Source organism: Aquarana catesbeiana, linkage group LG07 (assembly GCF_042186555.1).
Source record: "Aquarana catesbeiana isolate 2022-GZ linkage group LG07, ASM4218655v1, whole genome shotgun sequence".
Classification (NCBI taxonomy): domain Eukaryota; kingdom Metazoa; phylum Chordata; class Amphibia; order Anura; family Ranidae; genus Aquarana; species Aquarana catesbeiana.
In genome coordinates this window covers 192,570,412-192,590,410 of record NC_133330.1, presented here as the reverse complement: position 1 = coordinate 192,590,410, position 19,999 = coordinate 192,570,412, and the positions used below count along the sequence as shown (strand labels likewise).

Here is a 19,999-nt window from a genome sequence, read left to right as displayed (position 1 = left end):
AGATAGGTGGACCCCCGCTTTAAGGAGGAACTAGCAGTTGTGGGAGGCAGGCTGAAAGACGGTGGAAAGAACAGCCCTGGAGGAAAGACTAAGTACAGTCGAAGATGCGTTATTTCCGCTTAGACAAGACATAACTGAGATGAAGAAACAGACAACCAGGCAGTCAAAATAGATGAATTAGAAAATAGGAACCGTAGAAATAATGTAAGAGTAATAGGCATGCCTGAACGGAGCGAGGGACCTGATCCCATAGAATTCCTGGAGGGATGGTTCAAGGAGACATTCGGGTCTGCATCCTTTTCTCCTTTTTTTGGCATTGAGCGTGCCCATCGAGTCCCCTTTAAACCCCGTCAGGGAAGTGAGTACCTAAGACCCATACTTATATAAAGTGACACTGCTCTGGAAGGCAAGAGAAATGGGAGAAATTCTCTATAGAAGGGATAAAAATTTCATTCTATCAGGACTTTTTCCCAGATCTTCAAAAACGATGAGCGGCCTTTATGCCGATTAAACGTACCTTACAGCAACATAAGATGGAGTACGCACTGCTGTACCTTGCCCGTATGAGGGTATCTACAACGAATGGTATACACTTCTTTGATTCCCCACGGAGCGTAGAAAAGTGGCTGGAGGACAATAGGAAAACAACACGGAATACAGCGGGTCTAGAGACTAACTAGACCCCATTTCTGGGTTTTTTTTTCTCTTTTTTTTTTAAAACACTGATAGAAGCACTAAGGAGAGAAAGGGGAAAGAGAAAAGTAGAAGGAAAGGCATACACTAATTAGATTAAAATGGGGCTGGTTTGATAGATTTATTTAAATAGTAGGCACAAAAATTAATGCACATGAATAGCACTAAAATGAGGTCGGAGGGGATGGGGGGGGGGGGGTAGGGACCCTTGGAGCAAGGGGGTTAAGAGATGCATGGTAAAGGGGAGGATTTAGGGAATGAGTGTAGTATGGAGGTCAGAAATAAAGCCCCTAGGGTAGGCCCAGTTGGGCAAAGAGGGAGGGGGGTGGAGAGAGAAGGGGGAGGCAGGGAAAGGGAGGGAGGGGGAAGATTATCAAAAACGTATAGTGGAAGAAAATTATTAAAACAAGCTTTGCTATATATGTTTTTTATGCCTCACCAACGATAAGCGGGAAAAAAATGGGGAATGTATATAGAAATGTATTACATGCCGGTAGGGTCCCAGGGGCAGGTGAAACCCAAAAGGGTAAATGTATCTTGATTCACTTTTTCTGTTCTTATTCTTGGTTTTACATAGCACAGTTCCAGGTTTGTTCCTTTCAATGATTAACGGGAAGAAAAGGGGTATAATACTAATGACATGGAACGTGAGGGGATTGGGGGACAGAAATAAGAGAAGTGCAATGTTTAAATATTTTGAGAAAATGAAACCCCAGATAATCTGTTTGCAAGAAACGCATATGCGCCCCGACTCTCTCCACCTTCTGTACTCACGGCAATATCCGATACAGTTCCATTCTATGCACACTTCATACTTGAGGGGAGTTAGTGTAATGGTTTCCTCTGATGTCTCCTTTGAGTGCATTCAACAGAGGGTGGACAAGGAGGGAAATTTGTTCTCCTGTTTTGCTAACTTAATGGACTAATATGTATTATCGCCTAAATTTATATCCCCCCACCGTTCTCAGCAGCCCCTCTAAGAAGTTTATCGCAATTTATGGCCCTATATCCGGACGTCCCGGTATTAGCACTGGGAGACTATAATAATACCCTGGATAATTCCCAGGATAGAATGTCCTTGACACCCAGAATAGTGAGACAGACAGCTGGCAAGACAGCTTTCGCCGCCTTACTTCTGGAAATGGGACTTTGTGATGTATGGCGAGAGAGACACGAAGAGGACAGATGTTACTCATGCTACTCTGCAACACATGACGGGTTCTCCCATATTGACCTAGGATTGGGGAATGAGATACTTTTGCAGCGGGTGGTGAACTCGGCATACGAGCCGTGCCTACTATCTGACCACTCTCCATTTTGGGTGCGGCTGGACGTTACTGGAACGCTGGGTCGCCCATTGTGGAAAGTGAACCCTTTTGGCAAACTCTGTTCCCGCCGGCGGACAGAAAGAGAGGGGCATTGCAGGAATTTTTGCAATTTAATAGGGGATCTGCCAGTGCAACGGTAGGATGGGACACGCTCAAGGCATTCTTAAGGGGATGTCTCAGAGAGATCGCGGGAATTAAAACTCGGTCCAGGGAATGGGAGAATAGGGTTCGGGATGAAGTGAAAGAAAGAGAACAGGCTTTAATAATGGATCCGTCACAATCTAACCAAGACTCCTGGAAGGAGGCCCAAGCAATGTATAACTCGGTTTGGTTGTCCGGGGCAGAGAAGAGAAGATATTTTCAGCAACAGAGCTACTTTGAAGAGGGGGAAAACACTGGCCGCCTTCTTGCCCTTATAGCTAGAGAGCAGCGGGAATCCACTAATATCTTAGCTATGAGGGCAGAATCTGGGGAGAAGCAGACCCTTAGTTCAGATATTCTAAATAATTTTCAGCGGTTGTATAAGGATTTATATTCTACTAAAACTAGTTATGTTCCATCTGATCTAGCGTGGTTTCTACAAACCTGTCCGTTTCCGCGGTTAACTGGGGCGGACAGGGAAATGCTGAACCTTCCGATTACATTGGCTGAATTAACAGAGGTATTGGAGGGGGCAACACACCATAAATCCCCAGGCCCAGATGGGATACCGGTGGAGGTATACTCTCATTACAGAGACGACCTTCTACCATCACCGTTGCAGGCCATAATGGAGGCCAAGGAAGTGGGCAGCCTGCCAGATAGCATGCAAGAGGCAATAATAACAGTACTCCCAAAGCCAGGAAAAGATAGACTTCTATTGGACTCTTATCGCCCAATACCTCTATTAAATGCTGATGTCAAGCTTTTTGCTAGTGTCCTGGCTAAGAGGCTATCCCCAGTAATCGGCAAGCTGGTTCACTGTGATCAGTCTGGCTTTATACCCACCCGTTCCACGGCCGATAACATAAGGAGGTTATACATGAACTTACATGTGCCGGTGGACAACCCGGGGGGTAGGGCCATCCTGTCACTGGACGCTGCAAAGGCGTTTGATAGTGTGGAGTGGCCCTACCTCCTCGAAATATTGGAAAGATTCGGGATGGGAAGCAAATGTATAACGTGGGTAAAGGTGCTTTACTCTAAACCTAGAGCTGGGCTGCGCATTAACAATAACCTCTCCTCTCCATTTGAGTTACGCAGAGGTACCAGACAGGGTTGCCCATTGTCTCCATTGCTGTTCGCCCTGGCGATAGAGCTTCTGGCCATATTGATCCGTAACGCACCAGAGGTGGTGGGGTTTTGTAGGGGCCAGAGGGAAGAAAAGATATCTTTATATGCAGATGACGCACTTATATATCTAGGCGACACAGCCACCTCACTGCGGGCATTGATGGAGATAATAGGGGACTTTGGAAGCTTCAGGCTTCACTATCAACTGGTCAAAATCGACTCTAATGCCCATAGATCAGCTGAGGGATCAATTACCAGAGGGGGCGGAACAAATAGTTACAGTAAATAGCTTTAGGTATTTGGGAGTGACGGTATCCCCAGATCCGGCTGAGTATCTTCAGCTGAACCTGGGTCCACTGTTGGCCAGACAGAAAGTGAAATGCAACAGCTGGTTTAAGCTTCCACTATCGGTTATAAGACGGGCAAACTTAATAAAAATGGTATGGGCCCCGCAGCAATTGTATGTTTTCCATAACTCACCAATGTGGATTTCAAACAAATGGTTCAAGCAAATTGATACTTTGACGAGGGAACTGATATGGAAAAAAACAGGTAGCTAGGATCAGTCTAGCTACATTGCAATATGGAAAAGATAGAGGAGGGTTGGCAATACCCCATCCCAAAATGTATTTTCTGGCATCACAGCTACAGCAGATGGCAGGGTGGGGACGGGAAGGAAATGAGGACCCTATATGTAAATTGGTGACTGTATTAGATCCCGCATTAGAGGTGGCCTCCCATATGGAGATGGATTTACCAAGTATGAATGGCCTAGAAAACACGAGTATCCTTCTTAAAAGGGTATGGGGAGAGATCCAGAAAGTGCTGAAAACAACAACGGTTGTGCTCCCCTTTACACCGATATGGCATAATAAAAGATACCCAGAGGTGCAGGAACTACAAGGTTTCGCACTCTGGAAAGAAAGGGGGATTCGGTTCTTTGCACAGCTTTACGAGGGGGAGGTGCTAAATACATATGTACAAATATGTAGGGAATTTCATTTGAACCCCAGGAGCTTTTATCAATATCTTCAACTTCGTCACACGTTATGTAGTGCAAAGGTCTGCCTGATTGCATACAAATTGAAAGTGTTTAGGTTTGACCTCATATTATATGGATTTGGTAAATCAAATGGAAAGTTTTATAATGTATAGCCAGCTTTAGAATAAGAGCACCAGAGAGCTTGCTTCAAAACAATAAGCTTGGGTAGCTCTAACATTTCCATGCTAGCAGGTAACCCTTAAAGCATTTCAATACAAGACTGGCAGTGTTCTTTTGGAGTTGTGATTGCCTCTGCTGGGGGAAGTCTCTATACAAAGTAAAATAAATGAAAAGCACAAGGTTCCGTTTAAGGGCTCATGCCCACGGTTCCGTTTAAGGGCTCATGTCCATGGAGCTTAAGTAAATGCTGTTTATACAGGGGTTGAGCTTTTTTTTTTTTTTCAGCCTGTAAAAGCACCTCTATGTAAGCCTGTGTGCACAGACACACACACAAGTTTAAAAAAAAAAAAAAAAAAAATGAACACCCAAAAAAAAAGTTAAAAAAAGTTAAGTTCTTTAGAGGAGCTTAAAAAGCACAAAAATAGCTATACGTGCCTAAATGCTACACACACAAAAAAAACCCCAAAAAAACACGTGGGTAAATGCATTTCGACACCCATAATAAATGATTCTTCTGGCCAGTAGAATGCCATACTCGCGCGTGTGCAATACAGAATTTTTTTTTTATTCTACATTTTACTGCCAGCAGTTCTGGCGTTTAGAGGTGCTTTTTCAGATGCTGTGTGCACGATGCCTAAAAGTTTTAAAGGGGAAGGAAAGGTTCGTAGAGTCATTTCACATCTATGCGTTGTGAATTAAATGCAAATTTACATGCATTAAAAATGTAGCAAGCAAGACTTAATGTACCCCATCTAAAACACACATTTTAAAAGAGCCTAAAAGGTCCCCCCCGCCCCAGGCTTTAAATAGTTCACAAAAGTTTTCAAAAGAAAAAAGTAAAGCTATTTTTTAGTCTAAGAGTGGTGTGGGATTAGAACCTGGTGCTGGTGGTGTGTGGCGATTCCACTAATTTAGGTGGTTTATTTTTCATATAGCTCTCCAATGAATGACGAAGAGAGTATGGCATGTGTCTGGTGTAAACTGGTGTATGCCGAGGGGAAAAAAAAAAAAAAAAGTTAATTTAAGAGAAGGTTCCCCCACCCCTGAAAAACAGGAAACACATCATCCACCATTATAAAAAAAGTTAGATACCTCTGTGCCTCAGTACTGTAAAAGTACAGACGGAACAACATGTGTGCAACACACCCATATAGGCATTCTTTTTAAGCCCCATGCAATTCAGGGTTGGGCATCTGTGCTGCCCTGGAAGATTCCCATAAAATGAAAATACCAGGTACCTAACTTTTTTTCTCAAGTTATCTTTCAAGGCAGCATCTGAGAAGATTGGCAATAAGTACTTAGGGAGGGTCAACAGCCTAAAAGGACCTTTCTACTGAAAAAGTGGTCTTGGCTGGACACGAGATTTATCCTGCAGTGCCTAAAAAAAGGTTTTAAAGCATGCCCTGCAGATCTAATCGTGTAGCTTCCCCTTTTTTCCCCACATACGAAGATGCCCAGGCTCTGGTAGAATGGGCTGTGATCCACTTTGGCGGTACCAGGTTCTGAACTTGATAAGCATGTGTAATGCCTAGTTTGATCCATCCAGCAATATCGCTTTTGGAGGCCTTGTGGTCTTTGCTGGATCCAGAGAAGAGGGCAAACATTGCTGATCACTTTCTCTTCTTTTGTCTTTGAACTGGAAATGTATGGAGGTTTTTTGAATTGTAACCCCTTGTACATCTTCTGTAGAGATAAGCTTGGTATGCTCTTCCTTGTTACCCAGGATCTCAGCTATCGCTTTAAGTAGTTCCTCAGTGTCATTGGTGGGGAAGAGCAATTTATGTGCTTTTTAGTCCTCTGCAGACTCACAGCAATTCCCATCTTCAGATTATGACTGGGAGTCCCTGTCCACATCCTGTTTGTTGGGTCTTTCCAGCTGCATGATGGTATGGAAGGCTGGCTAAGTGAAGGAGGGTTTACTACAATGCCTGTAGTGGACTGCATTAACAGGTTTTGGACTAAGGACCGTAAAGGGAAAGGAGGCTGACATAAAAGTTTAGCCCAACCAGCTGCCATTTTAGTCTTGCAGTAAGCACATTGCTAAGGGTAGGAATGCAAGCCACTGGTTCTAGGCCTTCTGTCCTCTGGAGCCTTGGTCTGCAGAAAGAAAGATACAGGGCCCAGCAAGGAAGCGTGTAGAGAGACCATTCCAACTATAAAAAAGGGAAATGAGTTGGTTAGAAAAGAAAGCAGATGTTCTCCCATAAATAACTCTGGCTTATCTTAGAGCTGTCCTGACTAGCAGGATCTGCAGGGCGGGCAGATGGCGTGGCAAACGAAATGGTAAGTTTAAATATGGTCCCCCAAAATAGGGCATTTTAAGCATCCTCCTCCTACTCTGTCTCCACCCCCAGCTGTCCCACCATACGTACAGGTGAAGTGCACATACTGCTTCATGCATGTCCTCTTTGCTGGGGGGGGGGGGGGGGGAAATCACATGGGGCGGCTACTAAAGGAAGCCTACAGCTGAAGGGATGGTTGCATACCTCCCGGAGGAAACGAAACCTCAGGCCAAGGTAAGATATGCCTGGGGGGTGGGGGGGTGGGGAATAACACAATGCATTTCTTCCCAAGCAAAATTGAGTATACCTGGCGTCCTCCGATGCCATGGGAAGGTAGCCAGACAGGGAGACTCCTGCAGCAAAGTACTGGTTTCCAGGTGGGAGGAGCCTCATCTCAGATGCTGCCCTCAAAGATAACTTGAAGTTTTTTTTTTCTTTTTCAATAAAACTATCACATTTAGGAGCTTAAAAGGTCACCCTACATCAGGGATACAAAAAAAAAAAAAAAAAAAAAAAAAAAAAAACACCATAAAAGTATATGTACATTTAACCCTTTCATGACCAAGCCTATTTTTGACATTTGGAGTTAAAATCCGCATTTTTTGCTAGAAAATTACTTCGAGCCCCCAAACATATATATTTTTTTTAGCAGAGAATCTAGAGAATAAAATGGTGATTGTTGCAATATTTTATGCCATATGTTATTTGTGCAGCAGTGTTTTAAACAAAACTTTTTGGTAAAAGGGACACTTTCAGGAATTTTAAGAAAACGAAACAGTAAAGTTAGCCCCAATTTTTTTCTATAATGTGAAAGATGATGTTGCGCCGAGTAAATAGATACCAAACATGTCACGCTTTATAATTGCACGCACTCGTGGAATGGCGACAAACTACGGTACCTAAAAATCTCCATAGGCGAAAATTTTAAAAAATTTAATTTTTTTTTACGGTTACCAGGTTAGAGTTACAAAGGAGGTCTAGTGCTAGAATTATTGCTCTCGCTCTGACGATCGCGGCAATACCTCACATGTGTGGTTTGAACACCGTTTACATATGCGGGGGCGACTTTCTTATGCGTTTTCATTGCTGTGCGAGCTCGCGGGCGCTTAAAAATTTTTTTTTTCTTATTTATTTTTATATTAATAAATTGTGTTTAAAAAAAAAAAAAAAAGTTTTTTATAACCATTTCCGGCTTCGTGCCAGTCTGTCCCTAGCCACTGGAGGTGGCGGATTGTCGATCGAGCCTCCCGGTGGGACATGGGGGCGGACGTCCCCTCACGCTCCTCCGGTATAACAGCCGAGCGGCTATTATCCCTGGAAAGCCGATCGCCGGCTCTAAAAAACAGTACCGGGATGATGCCTGCAGCTGCGGGCATCATCCAGGTATAACCCCCGAAAGCCGAGGCCGCACATCTGCGTACGCTCGGCGGGAAGGGGAAAAACCCTAGTTAGACTTACCGGTAACGGTATTTCTACGAGTCTTTCAGGACAGCACCTGGAGAGAGCGCAGCTCCACCCACTTTTCCCAGGAAACGCTGCAGTCAGTTTTTTCTTTAAAGACCGGACGCTTCCACCATGGCCTCAGTTGTTCACAGAGTACCTCCAGCCATGCTGAAATTAGATAAGCAAAACATAATAACACCACATGTTACACAAACCATTAGGGCGGGTCATCGGTGCTGTCCTGAAAGACTCATAGAAATACCATTACCGGTAAGTCTAACTAGGATTTTTCTCCCCTCGTCTTTCAGGACAGCACCTGGAGATGGTAAAAGAGTACTTACTCTAGGGTGGGACCACCGCCTGCAGGACTTTCCTGCCGAACAATTGTTCCGATGCTGATAGCAAGTCCAACCTGTAGTGGCGGGTGAAGGTGGAGAAGCTTGTCCACATGGCCGCTTTACAGATCCGACCTGGAGAAGCCCCTGCTCTTTCCGCCCAGGACGTTGCTACTGCCCTTGTTGAATGGGCCATTACCCCTGTGGGAGGATCAGCCCCTGAAGCTTTATAGGCTTCACTAATAGCCATTCTTAGTCATCTGCCTATAGTGCTTTTGGAAGCACTATGACCCTTACGAGATCCAGAGAAAAGAATAAAAAGAGAATTTGACTTCCTAAAGTCTCTTGTGATTTCTAAATAATGAAGTAAAACATCTTCTCACATCCAGGAGTATGAAAAGACTCCTCTTTAGAGTTGGATGGTGTAGGACAAAAAGTAGGTAAAATTATCTCTTGTGCCCTATGAAAAACGGTTGCCACCTTTGGCAAAAAACCCGGGTCAGTTTTCAGCACTACCCGGTCTGGAAATATAAAGCAAAAGGGTTCTATTATAGATAGAGCTTGTAATTCACTAACTCTTCTGGCCGAGGTAATTGCTACCAACAGGACTAATTTGAGCGACCATAATTTTATAGTTGCTTCCTCTGGGGGCTCAAAAGGTGATTTGATCAACCCCTGTAGCACCAATGATAAATCCCATTTAGGAAAGGATTTAAAAAGGTATTGGCCTAAGCCTGGCCAATGCTTTAAAAAAATCTAATTATAAACAGCTCTTGAGATAACTTTCTCTCAAGAAAAACCGACAATGCAGCCACTTGCACTTTTAGGGTACTGGCTGCCAAACCCATCTCCATTCCTTCATTGAGAAACTCTAATATTGAAGGCAATTCCTGTGGTGAACATTTTTTAGTCATGCACCAGGAACTAAACCGCTTCCATGTTTTAAAATAAATACCTCTGGTAACCTTTTTTCGGCTACTTAACAGGGTTGACACCAGTTTATCTGAGAAGCCTTTTCTTTTTAGAATCTGCTCTTCAGTAACCACCCCGTCAGCTTGAGCTGGTCGATATTCGGATGCTGAAGGGGACCCTGGGTTAAGAGATCTTTTTGAAGTGGAAGGACCCAGTGAGGTTCCACCGCCATCCTCTGTATAGTTGCAAACCAGGGCCTCTTGGGCCAAAAAGGAGCCACTAGGATCATACTTGTGGACTCCTGTTGTAATTTCTTTAAAACCAAAGGGATCATTTGAAAGGGGGGAAAGGTGTAGCACAAGTGGAAGTTCCACAGTTGTGCCAGCGCATCCAGCCCTCTCGCCTGATCATGCCTGTTTAGTGAATAATAGGCTTTCACCTTTGAATTCTTCTGGTATGCGAACAGGTCTATCTGAGGAGCTCCCCATTTCTCTATTAATTTTTGGAATACCTCCTTGTTTAGACTCCACTCTGCCTCTAGTATCCTTTTTCTGCTTAGAAAGTCGGCCACTAGATTCAGATCCCCTTTTAAGTGTACCGCTGTTAGGGACTTTAAATTGTTTTCTGCCCAGGATAGAATCTGAAGGGACAAGGCTAGCAAGACTTTGCTTCTCGTACCTCCTTGTCTTGTCACATATGCCACTGCTGTGGCATAGTCTGATAGTACTTGAACATGGTGACCCTGGACTAGTTTCTCGAAAGCCCATAGTCCTAGGAGAATAGCCCTTAGTTCCCTCCAATTGGAGGATCTCCTGGCTTCCCTGTTCGTCCAATTCCCCTGAGCCATCTGTCCTTCCAGGTGGGCGCCCCAACCCCAGGAACTCGCATCTGTTGTTAACCTCTTCTCCCGGGGAAAACACCAGAGCAGGCCCCCGACCAGATTGGAGTGACTCCTCCATCACCAGAGTTTCCTCTGAACTCGAGGGGATATTATTATCATTTTTTCTAGGGACTCTCCATAGGACCAATTTTTCAAGATTGTCTGCTGAAGATCCCTTGCGTGTAAACGTGCCCACTGTACTGCTGGTATCGCTGCAGTAAGGAGCCCCAAGACGGACATAGCTGCCCTGATAGAAAATCGGCAGGTTTGTCTGGGTCTTTTTTACCACATTCTGAAGTTTTACAATCTTTTCCTCTGGGAGGAAGATTCTCTCCTGTATGGAATCTATAGTGTAACCTAGAAATTTTATTATCTGTGATGGAATCATGTTTGATTTTTCCTTGTTTATTAACCAGCCCAGGCTCTCCAGATGTCTCTTTGTCCTTTCCAGATCCTTCTCTAATACGTGCCTTGTTTTGGCAAATAATAGAAGATCGTCTAAATATGGGACAATCGAGATTCCCTCTACTCTGAGAGGGGCTAAGGCCTCTGCCAGGATCTTCGTGAATATCCTTGGAGAGGATGACAGCCCGAAAGGGAGAGCTCTGAACTGAAGATGTACGATAGACTCTCCCATCCTGATTGCAAATCTGAGGTGTTTTTGTGATGCTGGGGCTATAGGCACATGGAGATATGCATCCCTCAGGTCTATGGATACCATAAAACAGTGTGGGATCAGGAGACCCCTCACTGAAAAGATCGTATCCATCTTGAATTTTTTGTACCTGACAGATCTGTTGAGAATCTTCAGGTTCAGAATTAATCTGAATTTGCCTGAAGGCTTCTTTACCAGAAATATGTGCGAGTAGCACCCCTGTTCCACTTCTTTGGGGGGAACATTTATGATCACCTTTTGCTGAAATAATTCCTGTAGAATTGTAGTCATAGCTGCAAGCTTTTCTGGATCTCTGGGAGCTTGAGTTATAAAAAGCCGAACCGGAGGTGGTTGTGAAAACTCCAGCTCGTAACCCTCTTTTATGGTCTTGAGGATAAAACGCACTGTCTGTTATCCTCTGCCACTGTGGAAAGAAGGTCTGTAACCTTGCTCCCACAGTCGGAGGACAGTCACTGGCTCTTTGTATTCGGGGTAGGGGGGCGAAATAGCACCCCTGACTTGCCCCTGCCTCTCTGAGACCTCCAAGGTCTTTTATAACCTGTCTCCTTTGTATCTGAGGTTTTCCAAAAAGGACGAAAATTTTTACTGCCCTGAGGGATCACCTTTTTCTTAATGGGGAAGGCCTTTTTCTTGTCAGCCGTTCTTTCCAGTATGGCTTCAAGACCCGGGCCAAAAACCAAATCCTCTTCAAAGGGTAGACCACACAGCTTGGTCTTTGAGGCTGTATCTCCGGTCCAAGTCTTGACCCATAAAGCTCTACAAGTTGAATTAAGGCAGAGGATCTGGCTGACATCCTGACTGATTCAGCTGAAGCATCTGCTATATATCCTACTGCTTTCAGTAGTACCGGTAGTGTCTCTAAAAGATCTTTACGAGGGGTCCCTGCCTCGATGTGAGCTTTTAGTTGTTCCAGCCAAAGCTCTAGGTTTCTGGCCACCACTGTTGAGGCCATAGCTGGCTTTAGATTTGCTAGGGTGGAATCCCAAGCTTTCTTCAGCAAGGAGTCGGCCCTTTTATCCATGGGATCCTTGAGGATACCCATGTCCTCAAACGCAAGGTCGGTGTTTCTCGACACTTGAGAGAAAGCCGCATCCAGGTTTTTTGTTCCAGACCTGTGTGCTATCTTCTTCAAAAAGGGAAACCTGCGTTTGAGGGATCTAGAAAAGAAAGAAAGGGGTCCTCTCTGGGTCCTTCCATTCCCTTTTAATTGTTTCTGACAGAAACTTATGCACCGGAAACACCCTGTGCTTCACTTCACCCATGCCTTGAAACATTTTGGCATGTAACGATAGCAGGGTTTTATCCTCTGTAATATTTAGAATAGTGTGGATAGTTTTTAGCAGATCGTCCACCTCCTCTAGAGATCATTTATAACGAGAAGAAGAAGATTCGTTCTCTTCCTCTGCTTCTTCCTCAGATTCCGTAGCCATGCTACGATCTTCCTCTTCCGAGTCACTGCCCCCTATGTATGCAGAAACAGAGGACTGGGAACGAGGTACTGAGCTGCTACCTGCAGCTGGACGTTTGTCAAGATAAGATCTGAAAGATTCAAAAGTATCAGCCAAATCTTTTCTGAAAGAGCTCAGTAAATCTTGCTGAACCACAGGTGTAGTAGGAGTGGTTTACTCTTTCACTAAGTCTGCAATACATCCTTTGCATAACACTTTTGCCCAAGACTCTTTAAGCACATTTTTACAAGATGGGCATTTCTTTTTAACAGAAAAAGAGGAATGTTTGGTCTTTTCTTTTGCCTTCTGAAATACATAAGCAAATAAAACCGTATGTTTTTACCCTACAAACAAACAGCATGCTGAAAAAAATGGAGGAGCTAACACTTTAACCCCTCTACTTAAACTCAGCCAGTAAATCCCCCCACAGATTTACTTCACAATCCTTAAACACACTTACTTCCTGCTTCAATACACAGGAAGAGTGTTGCAGGCTCTTTAAAATTCCCAGATTTAACAAAGAGGGAAACTAAAACATGCCCATAGAGTAAGTTACAGAGACCTCTGTCCCCGCTTACCTGGGCCTGGCTGACTTGTGTGGCTCCTGCTCCTGCCACCACCGATTGTTCCTCCTCCATGCTGCCAGGATTCCCAATGGTGTCAGGTGCCTGTATTTAAAGTTTCCCGGTCCGCTCGCCGCTGCGAGGGCCGGAAATGACGTCAGCCGATGAGACCGCCCTCTCCTCCTGCGTTCCAGCGGCCGGAACCGGAAGCCGTGTCACGCCGCTGGAGGTCCCGCCCCTGACTGTAGTGACACGCTCGCCACCGGAACCCGGAAGGCTGAGCATTGGGGATGAAGAGGAGACGCCGCTCCTCCCCAGCTAGCCACCGGTCTGAGGGAGCGGGGACCCCCAGCAGCCTGACCCTCGCCGGGTATGAAGAGGGGAGGACGCCGGAGCAACCCCCGCACGTAAAGGGAGGAAGCTGGGCTGGCCTGTGCACAGAAAAAAACGAAATACCGGTATGCTCCCAACTCTCCACCTGGAGAAAGCGCAGCACACCCCTGGCTCCCTACAGCGCTTCCACCATGGCGGAGGAAACACTACAACTGAGGCCATGGTGGAAGCGTCCGGTCTTTAAAGAAAAAACTGACTGCAGTGTTTCCTGGGAAAAGTGGGTGGAGCTGTGCTCTCTCCAGGTGCTGTCCTGAAAGACGAGGGGAGAAAATCAACTAAGCAAGTAATAACTATAACGGGGGTTTTGAGAGATAATCTTAGTACAGTAGTCTAATATCAGAGAAGTTATTAAAAAAAATTATATAAATAGAAAAAGGCCTGAAAACTAATACAATGTGAAATAGATCATATTAAGGGAAGAAAAATTAGACAGTAGAAATGATATTAAACATGTAATTTGTGTATTGTTAAAATGTTAGCTATACTGTCAATATATTATTACTCTAGTGAGAATATTTACACTACTACATTAAGATTATCTCAATGTATCTAGGGACTCTCAGCAAAACAAATTTCTGAATTCTAAAAATTGTGTCTGGTGCTTCTCTCAGCATACACCAAGTTTTTCTTGCCATGCCCCCACTAGGTAAATTCACTCTTCATATTTGCATTAGTGACCTCTGTCACAAGGACTGAAATTGAGTTTTTACAATAGGATGATCTAGGAAAACTCTCAATTGGGACACTGTTGTGATGGCAGGTGAGGATACTTCCTCATTATGGAGAGAGTTTCTCTCACTTCCTGTTGCATCTGCAGAGCAAGGAGTGAATGGAACTCTCCTTAAGGCCTGGTTCACACCTATGCATTTTTAGCACTACAGAACGTGTTCCATAGGAATCCATGTTAAATGGAATGCAGTGCAAATCTGCAAAATGCAAAAAAAATGCATAGGTGTAAATCAGGCCTAAAGGAACCAGAGATGGCTTACTTATTAAAAATGTTAGATGTGTAGCAATATCCAACACTGATATAAAATCAGCCCTGCCATCGATAGCTAGGCAGGTATGGAAACTCCTTACCTTATATACATGAAACCAAGTGCTCTGATGTATGGGGAGTCTGTATGCGTGATGAGACCCATTACTTGTTTTCTTGTCAACTTCAATGTGAACAGCTTATAGAGCAGACAGAAGGCAGTTGATACAATACCTCCAGTCCCAACCCCACGTACCTATGAGGGGAACAGTGAAAAAGAAAACAGATTTAACAATAAGATGCACAAACCGATCTTCCCTTCCAAAGACCCCCCACCCAGCATGAGAAAACGCCAACATTATTCTGTTAAAATAGCTAGTGCCTCTAAAAAGCCTTATTGGCTTTCCTACCACTTGCCTGACCCTATCATTTATGCAAAGGGTCTAGCTTTTTACTATGGGAAACACTGCCGTCTTTTAAAGCAGTATTAAACCCAAAAGCAAACATTATATTGCAGCTTTCAGTTTCTTAGATGAGATGGTTGTATTCTTTCCTTTTCAGGCTATTATTTTCATCTGGTAATCCAGCCAGCAAGTTTTTTTTTTTTTAATGCCTCTGATGTTGCACCTCACTAATACAGATGGTGAATTATAGGCCAGATCACCAGATGAAAAAACGGGGAGAAAAGCCAATGAAAAGAAAACTGATGCAGCCACCACATCTAATGGTTGGTTTTGGGCTGAATACCACTGCAGAGTAGTCAATGGTACTAGAGCTGCTTAATAGTCAAGAATCGTTATCGCAATTTTTTTTCCCGTTGCGATCTTGATAAGTGTTTCACGATTCTTGCTATTCAAAGAATTCTTTCTGCTCTTCTGAAGCCACAGCCGTCAAAAGGAAGGAAAAAAAAAAAAAACGGGCAGCTTGCCAAGAATCAAAACATTCTTTATCAGTTGAACCAAGTCTAAACATTGTAACAATTTATCAATGGAATAGACTTCAGTGACCGTTTATGAAGCAGTGATCAGCGGTGATCCCAAGGATCACCACTGATCACAGTCCATAAACAGTTTATGAAACAGAGATAATCGGGGGGAGAAGTTTTCGAACTTGTTCTCCCGCCGATGATCTCCGCACACCGAGAATCCTCATTGACTGACACAGTAATGGCCAGTTTATGAAGCTGCGATCTCAGCGCTTCACTGGCGATCTGTGTCAGAATTCACACTGCCCGATTCACCAGCTCAGAGGTGGAGAGGTGGAGAATTGGGGAGTGAAGAGATTATCTGGGGGATCTGAGGGGGGAGGAGGAAGATTTTTAACTTCCTCCTACCTCGTTCAGACCCCCCCCCCCCCCCCAACATTGTAACCATGTCCCCTGTCATATTTATGTGTGCACACATGTATATATAAAATGTGTAATATATTATCTCTCTCTCTAAAAACGTAGGGGGGGACTCGTTATTTTATTAACATTAACCACGCTGTCTGTCGGTGTATTGAGCGGTGATAATTTATCACTGCTTAATAAACTCATATCTCGGTGTTTCTGTGAATTTCTGGTACTGTAAACTCGTAAAGTCTTACGAGAGTCCAGTATCAGGGGCCGTTCTCCACTGTTGGAAGAGTTTGTAGATTGTTTCACTCCTCCAAAGGTGAAGCGATCTACTCTGCTTCATAAACAGGCACACAGAGGTGAAAGATCTCCTCTGTGAATGCCAGGGAATGAAGCAGTGAATAGATTTCACTGCTTCATAAACGAACACCTGAGTGTGTGAGGAAAGTTTAACCACTTAAACACTAAACCTTTTTCTGACATTTGTTGGTTTCAAGTTAAAATATATATTTTTTTTTTGCTAGAAAATTACTCAGAACCCCCAAACATTATATATATTTTTTTAGTAGACACCCTAGAGAATAAAATGGTGGCTGTTGCAATAATTTTTGTCACACTATTTGTGCAGCGGTCTTTCAAATGCAATTTTTGGAAAAAATTACTTTAACGAATTAAAAAAAAAAAAACAAAAAAAAAAAAAAAAAAAAACAAAAAAACTAACCAGTAATGTTAGCCCATTTTTTTTTGTATAATGGGAAAGATTTTAAGTTGCAAGAATCATGGGAGAATCGTGATCTTTTTATTCTAAACAAAAAAATTGTGATTCTCATTTTGGCCAGAATCGTACAGCTCTAAGGGGTACAGCAAATGGGGCATGACATTGATAACTGAAATGAGAAAGCAGCTGCAGTTTTTCCAGTGCCCAGGCTGATCCTTCACCGAGAAGGAATCCATTTTTGAAAGAGCCATGCAGTTGACTGGCTACCAAGGAAATGCTGAAAGTCAATGGGGTTGATTTACTAAAGGCAAATGTACCGTGCACTGTAAGTGCACTTGCTCCTGGGCTTAGTAAATGAGGTAAAGCTTCACATTGCTAAGAAAACTCAAAATCACATGCAAGAAGAAGAAAAAAAAAAAAAAAAAAAAAAAAAAACCACAACACGGCAATTTTGCTCGCACGTGATATAAGTCAGCAGAGCTTCCCCTCAGAGCAGATATAATGTGCACTTCAAGTGTATTTGCCTTTAAACAACCTCAATGTGTATTATACTGCGTACACACACGAGTGGACTTCTTGTCGGACTGAACTCCGAAGGACTTTTTTCGACGGAGTTCCGAAGAAACGGACTTGCCTACACACGATCCCACCAAAGTCTGATCGTTTCAAACGTGATGACGTACGACCGGACTAGAAAAGGAAGTTCAATAGCCAGTAGCTGCCCTTGCTTCGTTTTCGGCCTGTCGGACTAGCATACAGACGAACGTTTTTTTCTATAGGAATAGTCTGTCGGAAAGGTTTGAAACGTGTTCTATTTCTGAGGTCCGTCATATTTTGACAGAAAAGGTCAGATGAAGCCCACACACGATCGGAATGTCCGTTGGATTCATCCCGTCTACCTTTGATGCCAAAAAGTCCGGTCGTGTGTACGCGGCATAAAAGGCATACATGCCAACAACATTCTAAGCTCCTCACTCTGTGGTCTCCAAGTGCAATAAAGCTATAAAATTCTATTTTTTCATTGAACTAAAAAAGAAGTACTAAGATAACCAATTTTGTCCATCCTTGCAGTTGACTTGAGATGAGTAGACAAAAAATGAATCTGAATGCATTTGATTCAGCACATTAATCTTAGATTGTAAGCTCTAAGGAGCAGGGCCCTCTGATTCCCACTGTATCAAAGTGTACTGTATTTGTACTGTCTACCCTCAAGTTGTAAAGCGCTACGTAAACTGTTGGCGCTATATAAATCCTGTATAATAATATTATTATTATTAATAAATCAGCTAGCTCCAGGAGATTGTATAGGATCTTTTTCACTTTTAAATTAAAGTTTACTTTTAGTGTTAGTTCACACCAGACCCAGATCCGTGCGCTTTTTTTCTGCACAAAATGCATGCACAGTGTGTTTTCCAAGTATTCCAATAGCTCTAGTTCACACCATGCAGTCAGTTTCCGGTCAGTTTCTGTACTGGAAACTGACTGCATGGTGTGAACTAGAGCCATTGGAATACATAGAAAACACTGTGCATGCATTTTGAGCAGAAAAAAAGCGCACAGAACTGGGTCTGGCGTGAACCAGCACTTAATATTTTGTAAAAGGTTGCGTAAGAAGTTCTAACTTTTTTTTTTTTTTTAAATAAAAGATCCAGAATTGTACCTTTGAAAAAAAAAAAAACAAAAACAAAAAAACAAAAAAAAAAAAAAAAAAAAAAAAAAACACACACCACCAAATGAAGCTATAGAAAAAGCTCTACACAGTGCAAGCCCCTCTCTAGTGCTGCTGCAAGATGCCCTCAGCCTTCTTAGGCCATAAGGTTAACTAGGAAAAAAAAAAATGTTTTCGTTCCCACATTTGGGTACTACTTTTTAAATGCATTTTTGCATAAACACCCCTATGGACTTTATGTTAAAAGTTCTCCACAAAATATCCTGCAGTTTTTATGTCACAATCCATAAATGTATGTAATTGTGAACAAAAAAAAAAAAAAACACCACACAAAAAACAGCTCAGTAATTGCACAAACTGTCACCTGATTGTGGTTCTCAATCACAGTGAAATCCCTTCTGAGATTGGTAGTGGCAATCGAGCGAGTCATCTTCCTCCAGATGGTGGGCGGGGCTAGCAGGACTGTGATTGGCTTTAGTAGTGGCCAATGACAGTCCTCCTCCTGGAAACAGGGACTGCCTACAGCTACAGCAAAGTTGGAGACCCAAACAATGTTTCCCATCCGTTACAATGTATGGGGGCACAGTGCCTCCCCCTCAGTGCAGGTGCGGTGAACTCTGAAATTGGAATGCATTAGAGACTCACTGACACTTCTCTGCTGATGGGGAGGGAGTCGAGTTCCGGCAAACGAGGCTTAGTGTGCCACCTATGCCAGTGGTTGCCTACCCCTGGTGTAATCAAAGAAAGCAGCACTCTTTAACACAGGTTGGCTGAAATGACTGAAAATGCAACCCCATCCCCCTCTATGCCAGTCTTGCAGACATACCGGAACATCTTCCAGTCTCACATTTGCCTTGCTTGCAACTGCAGTGGACTATCTGCAACAAGAGCTCAAGGAAAGAGGCATCTCTGGGTGTAGAAGTTTTAAAATCCAGTTTAATAAATATATATACACAGGCAACTCACAAGTGTGAAGTCATCAAAAATGTGTGGTAGCAATATCCATCATGTAGACATCAGATCGGTCATTGGCGTCCTCCTGCCTGCCGCGTGTGAGGCTGTATGTTCTCCGGACACCGCTTGAATGTGGAAGCCGGCTGCGGTGGATGCAGACTCCTACATGATGGATATTGCTACCACACGTTTTTGATGACTTCACACTTGTGAGTTGCCTGTGTATATATATTTATTAAACTAGATTTTAAAACTTCTACACCCAGAGGCGCCTCTCTCCTTGTGCTCCTTTTTTAGGTTATTGGAACATGGTTTCAGTTCTCTGCTGAAGGCAGCCCTGTGTGTGGATCCATCACCATACCAATATTTAAATTAACTTTTTGGTTCATACATGGACTTTTATTAGTCATGGACTTTTCCCTCTGCCCTTCCCCCTTCTCTTCCTTTATACATTGTTGTTAACATATTATATTCCTTTCAGGTCATGGTTCCCCCATGGTAGTTTTATATATACTTTTATTCTCTAGTCTTGTGCGCCTGTACTTGTATGACTACCTGCAACACACTTTCAGGGGCAGGATTTCAAGTCATCCAGGTCACTATTTACTTCCCATCCTCAAGGTGCCATCCATTGCCAATGGGTGACAGGACACATATTATACCTTTCAGAGATTGTCTCACTATGGCTGCTTGGTAGTTTGCCATTTTACAGTGTTGGTAAAGGGCGTCACTTGTCGGAGGCATGGATAGTTCTGGCAAAGCAGACAATGCCATGCAGATTGCTTTGTATCTTGCATCGTTCACATTTTTTGCAGATGACTGGCGGATACAGGTGGCACACATTTGCAAAGTAGTTCAAAAGGTAGACTGGCCCAGGTATTCCCCTCTCCCACAAGCAACAAAAAATGTGTTTTTGTCTTTGCCATAAAAGGCGTGTAGAGTCACAACCTGAGAAGGTA

The 19,999-nt window shown here is 43.5% G+C and overlaps 1 protein-coding gene across 2 annotated transcripts in view; it reads right to left on the bottom strand.

The window, feature by feature from the left end:
* Window positions 1–19,999, bottom strand: part of PRPF38B (pre-mRNA processing factor 38B) — a 42,168-nt gene that overhangs the window by 9,669 nt on the left and 12,500 nt on the right. The window contains exon 1 of one of the 2 annotated variants that reach the window (XR_012235317.1): window positions 8,196–14,420. Coding sequence is in view for 1 of the 2 variants with exons in the window: in XM_073592927.1 (XP_073449028.1) it covers window positions 14,468–14,619 (152 nt within the window). In the remaining variant the exon portion in view is untranslated. Of the gene's footprint in view, window positions 1–8,195; window positions 14,421–14,467; window positions 14,620–19,999 lie in introns of those variants that run through there. The other variant, XM_073592927.1, reaches the window with a different exon arrangement.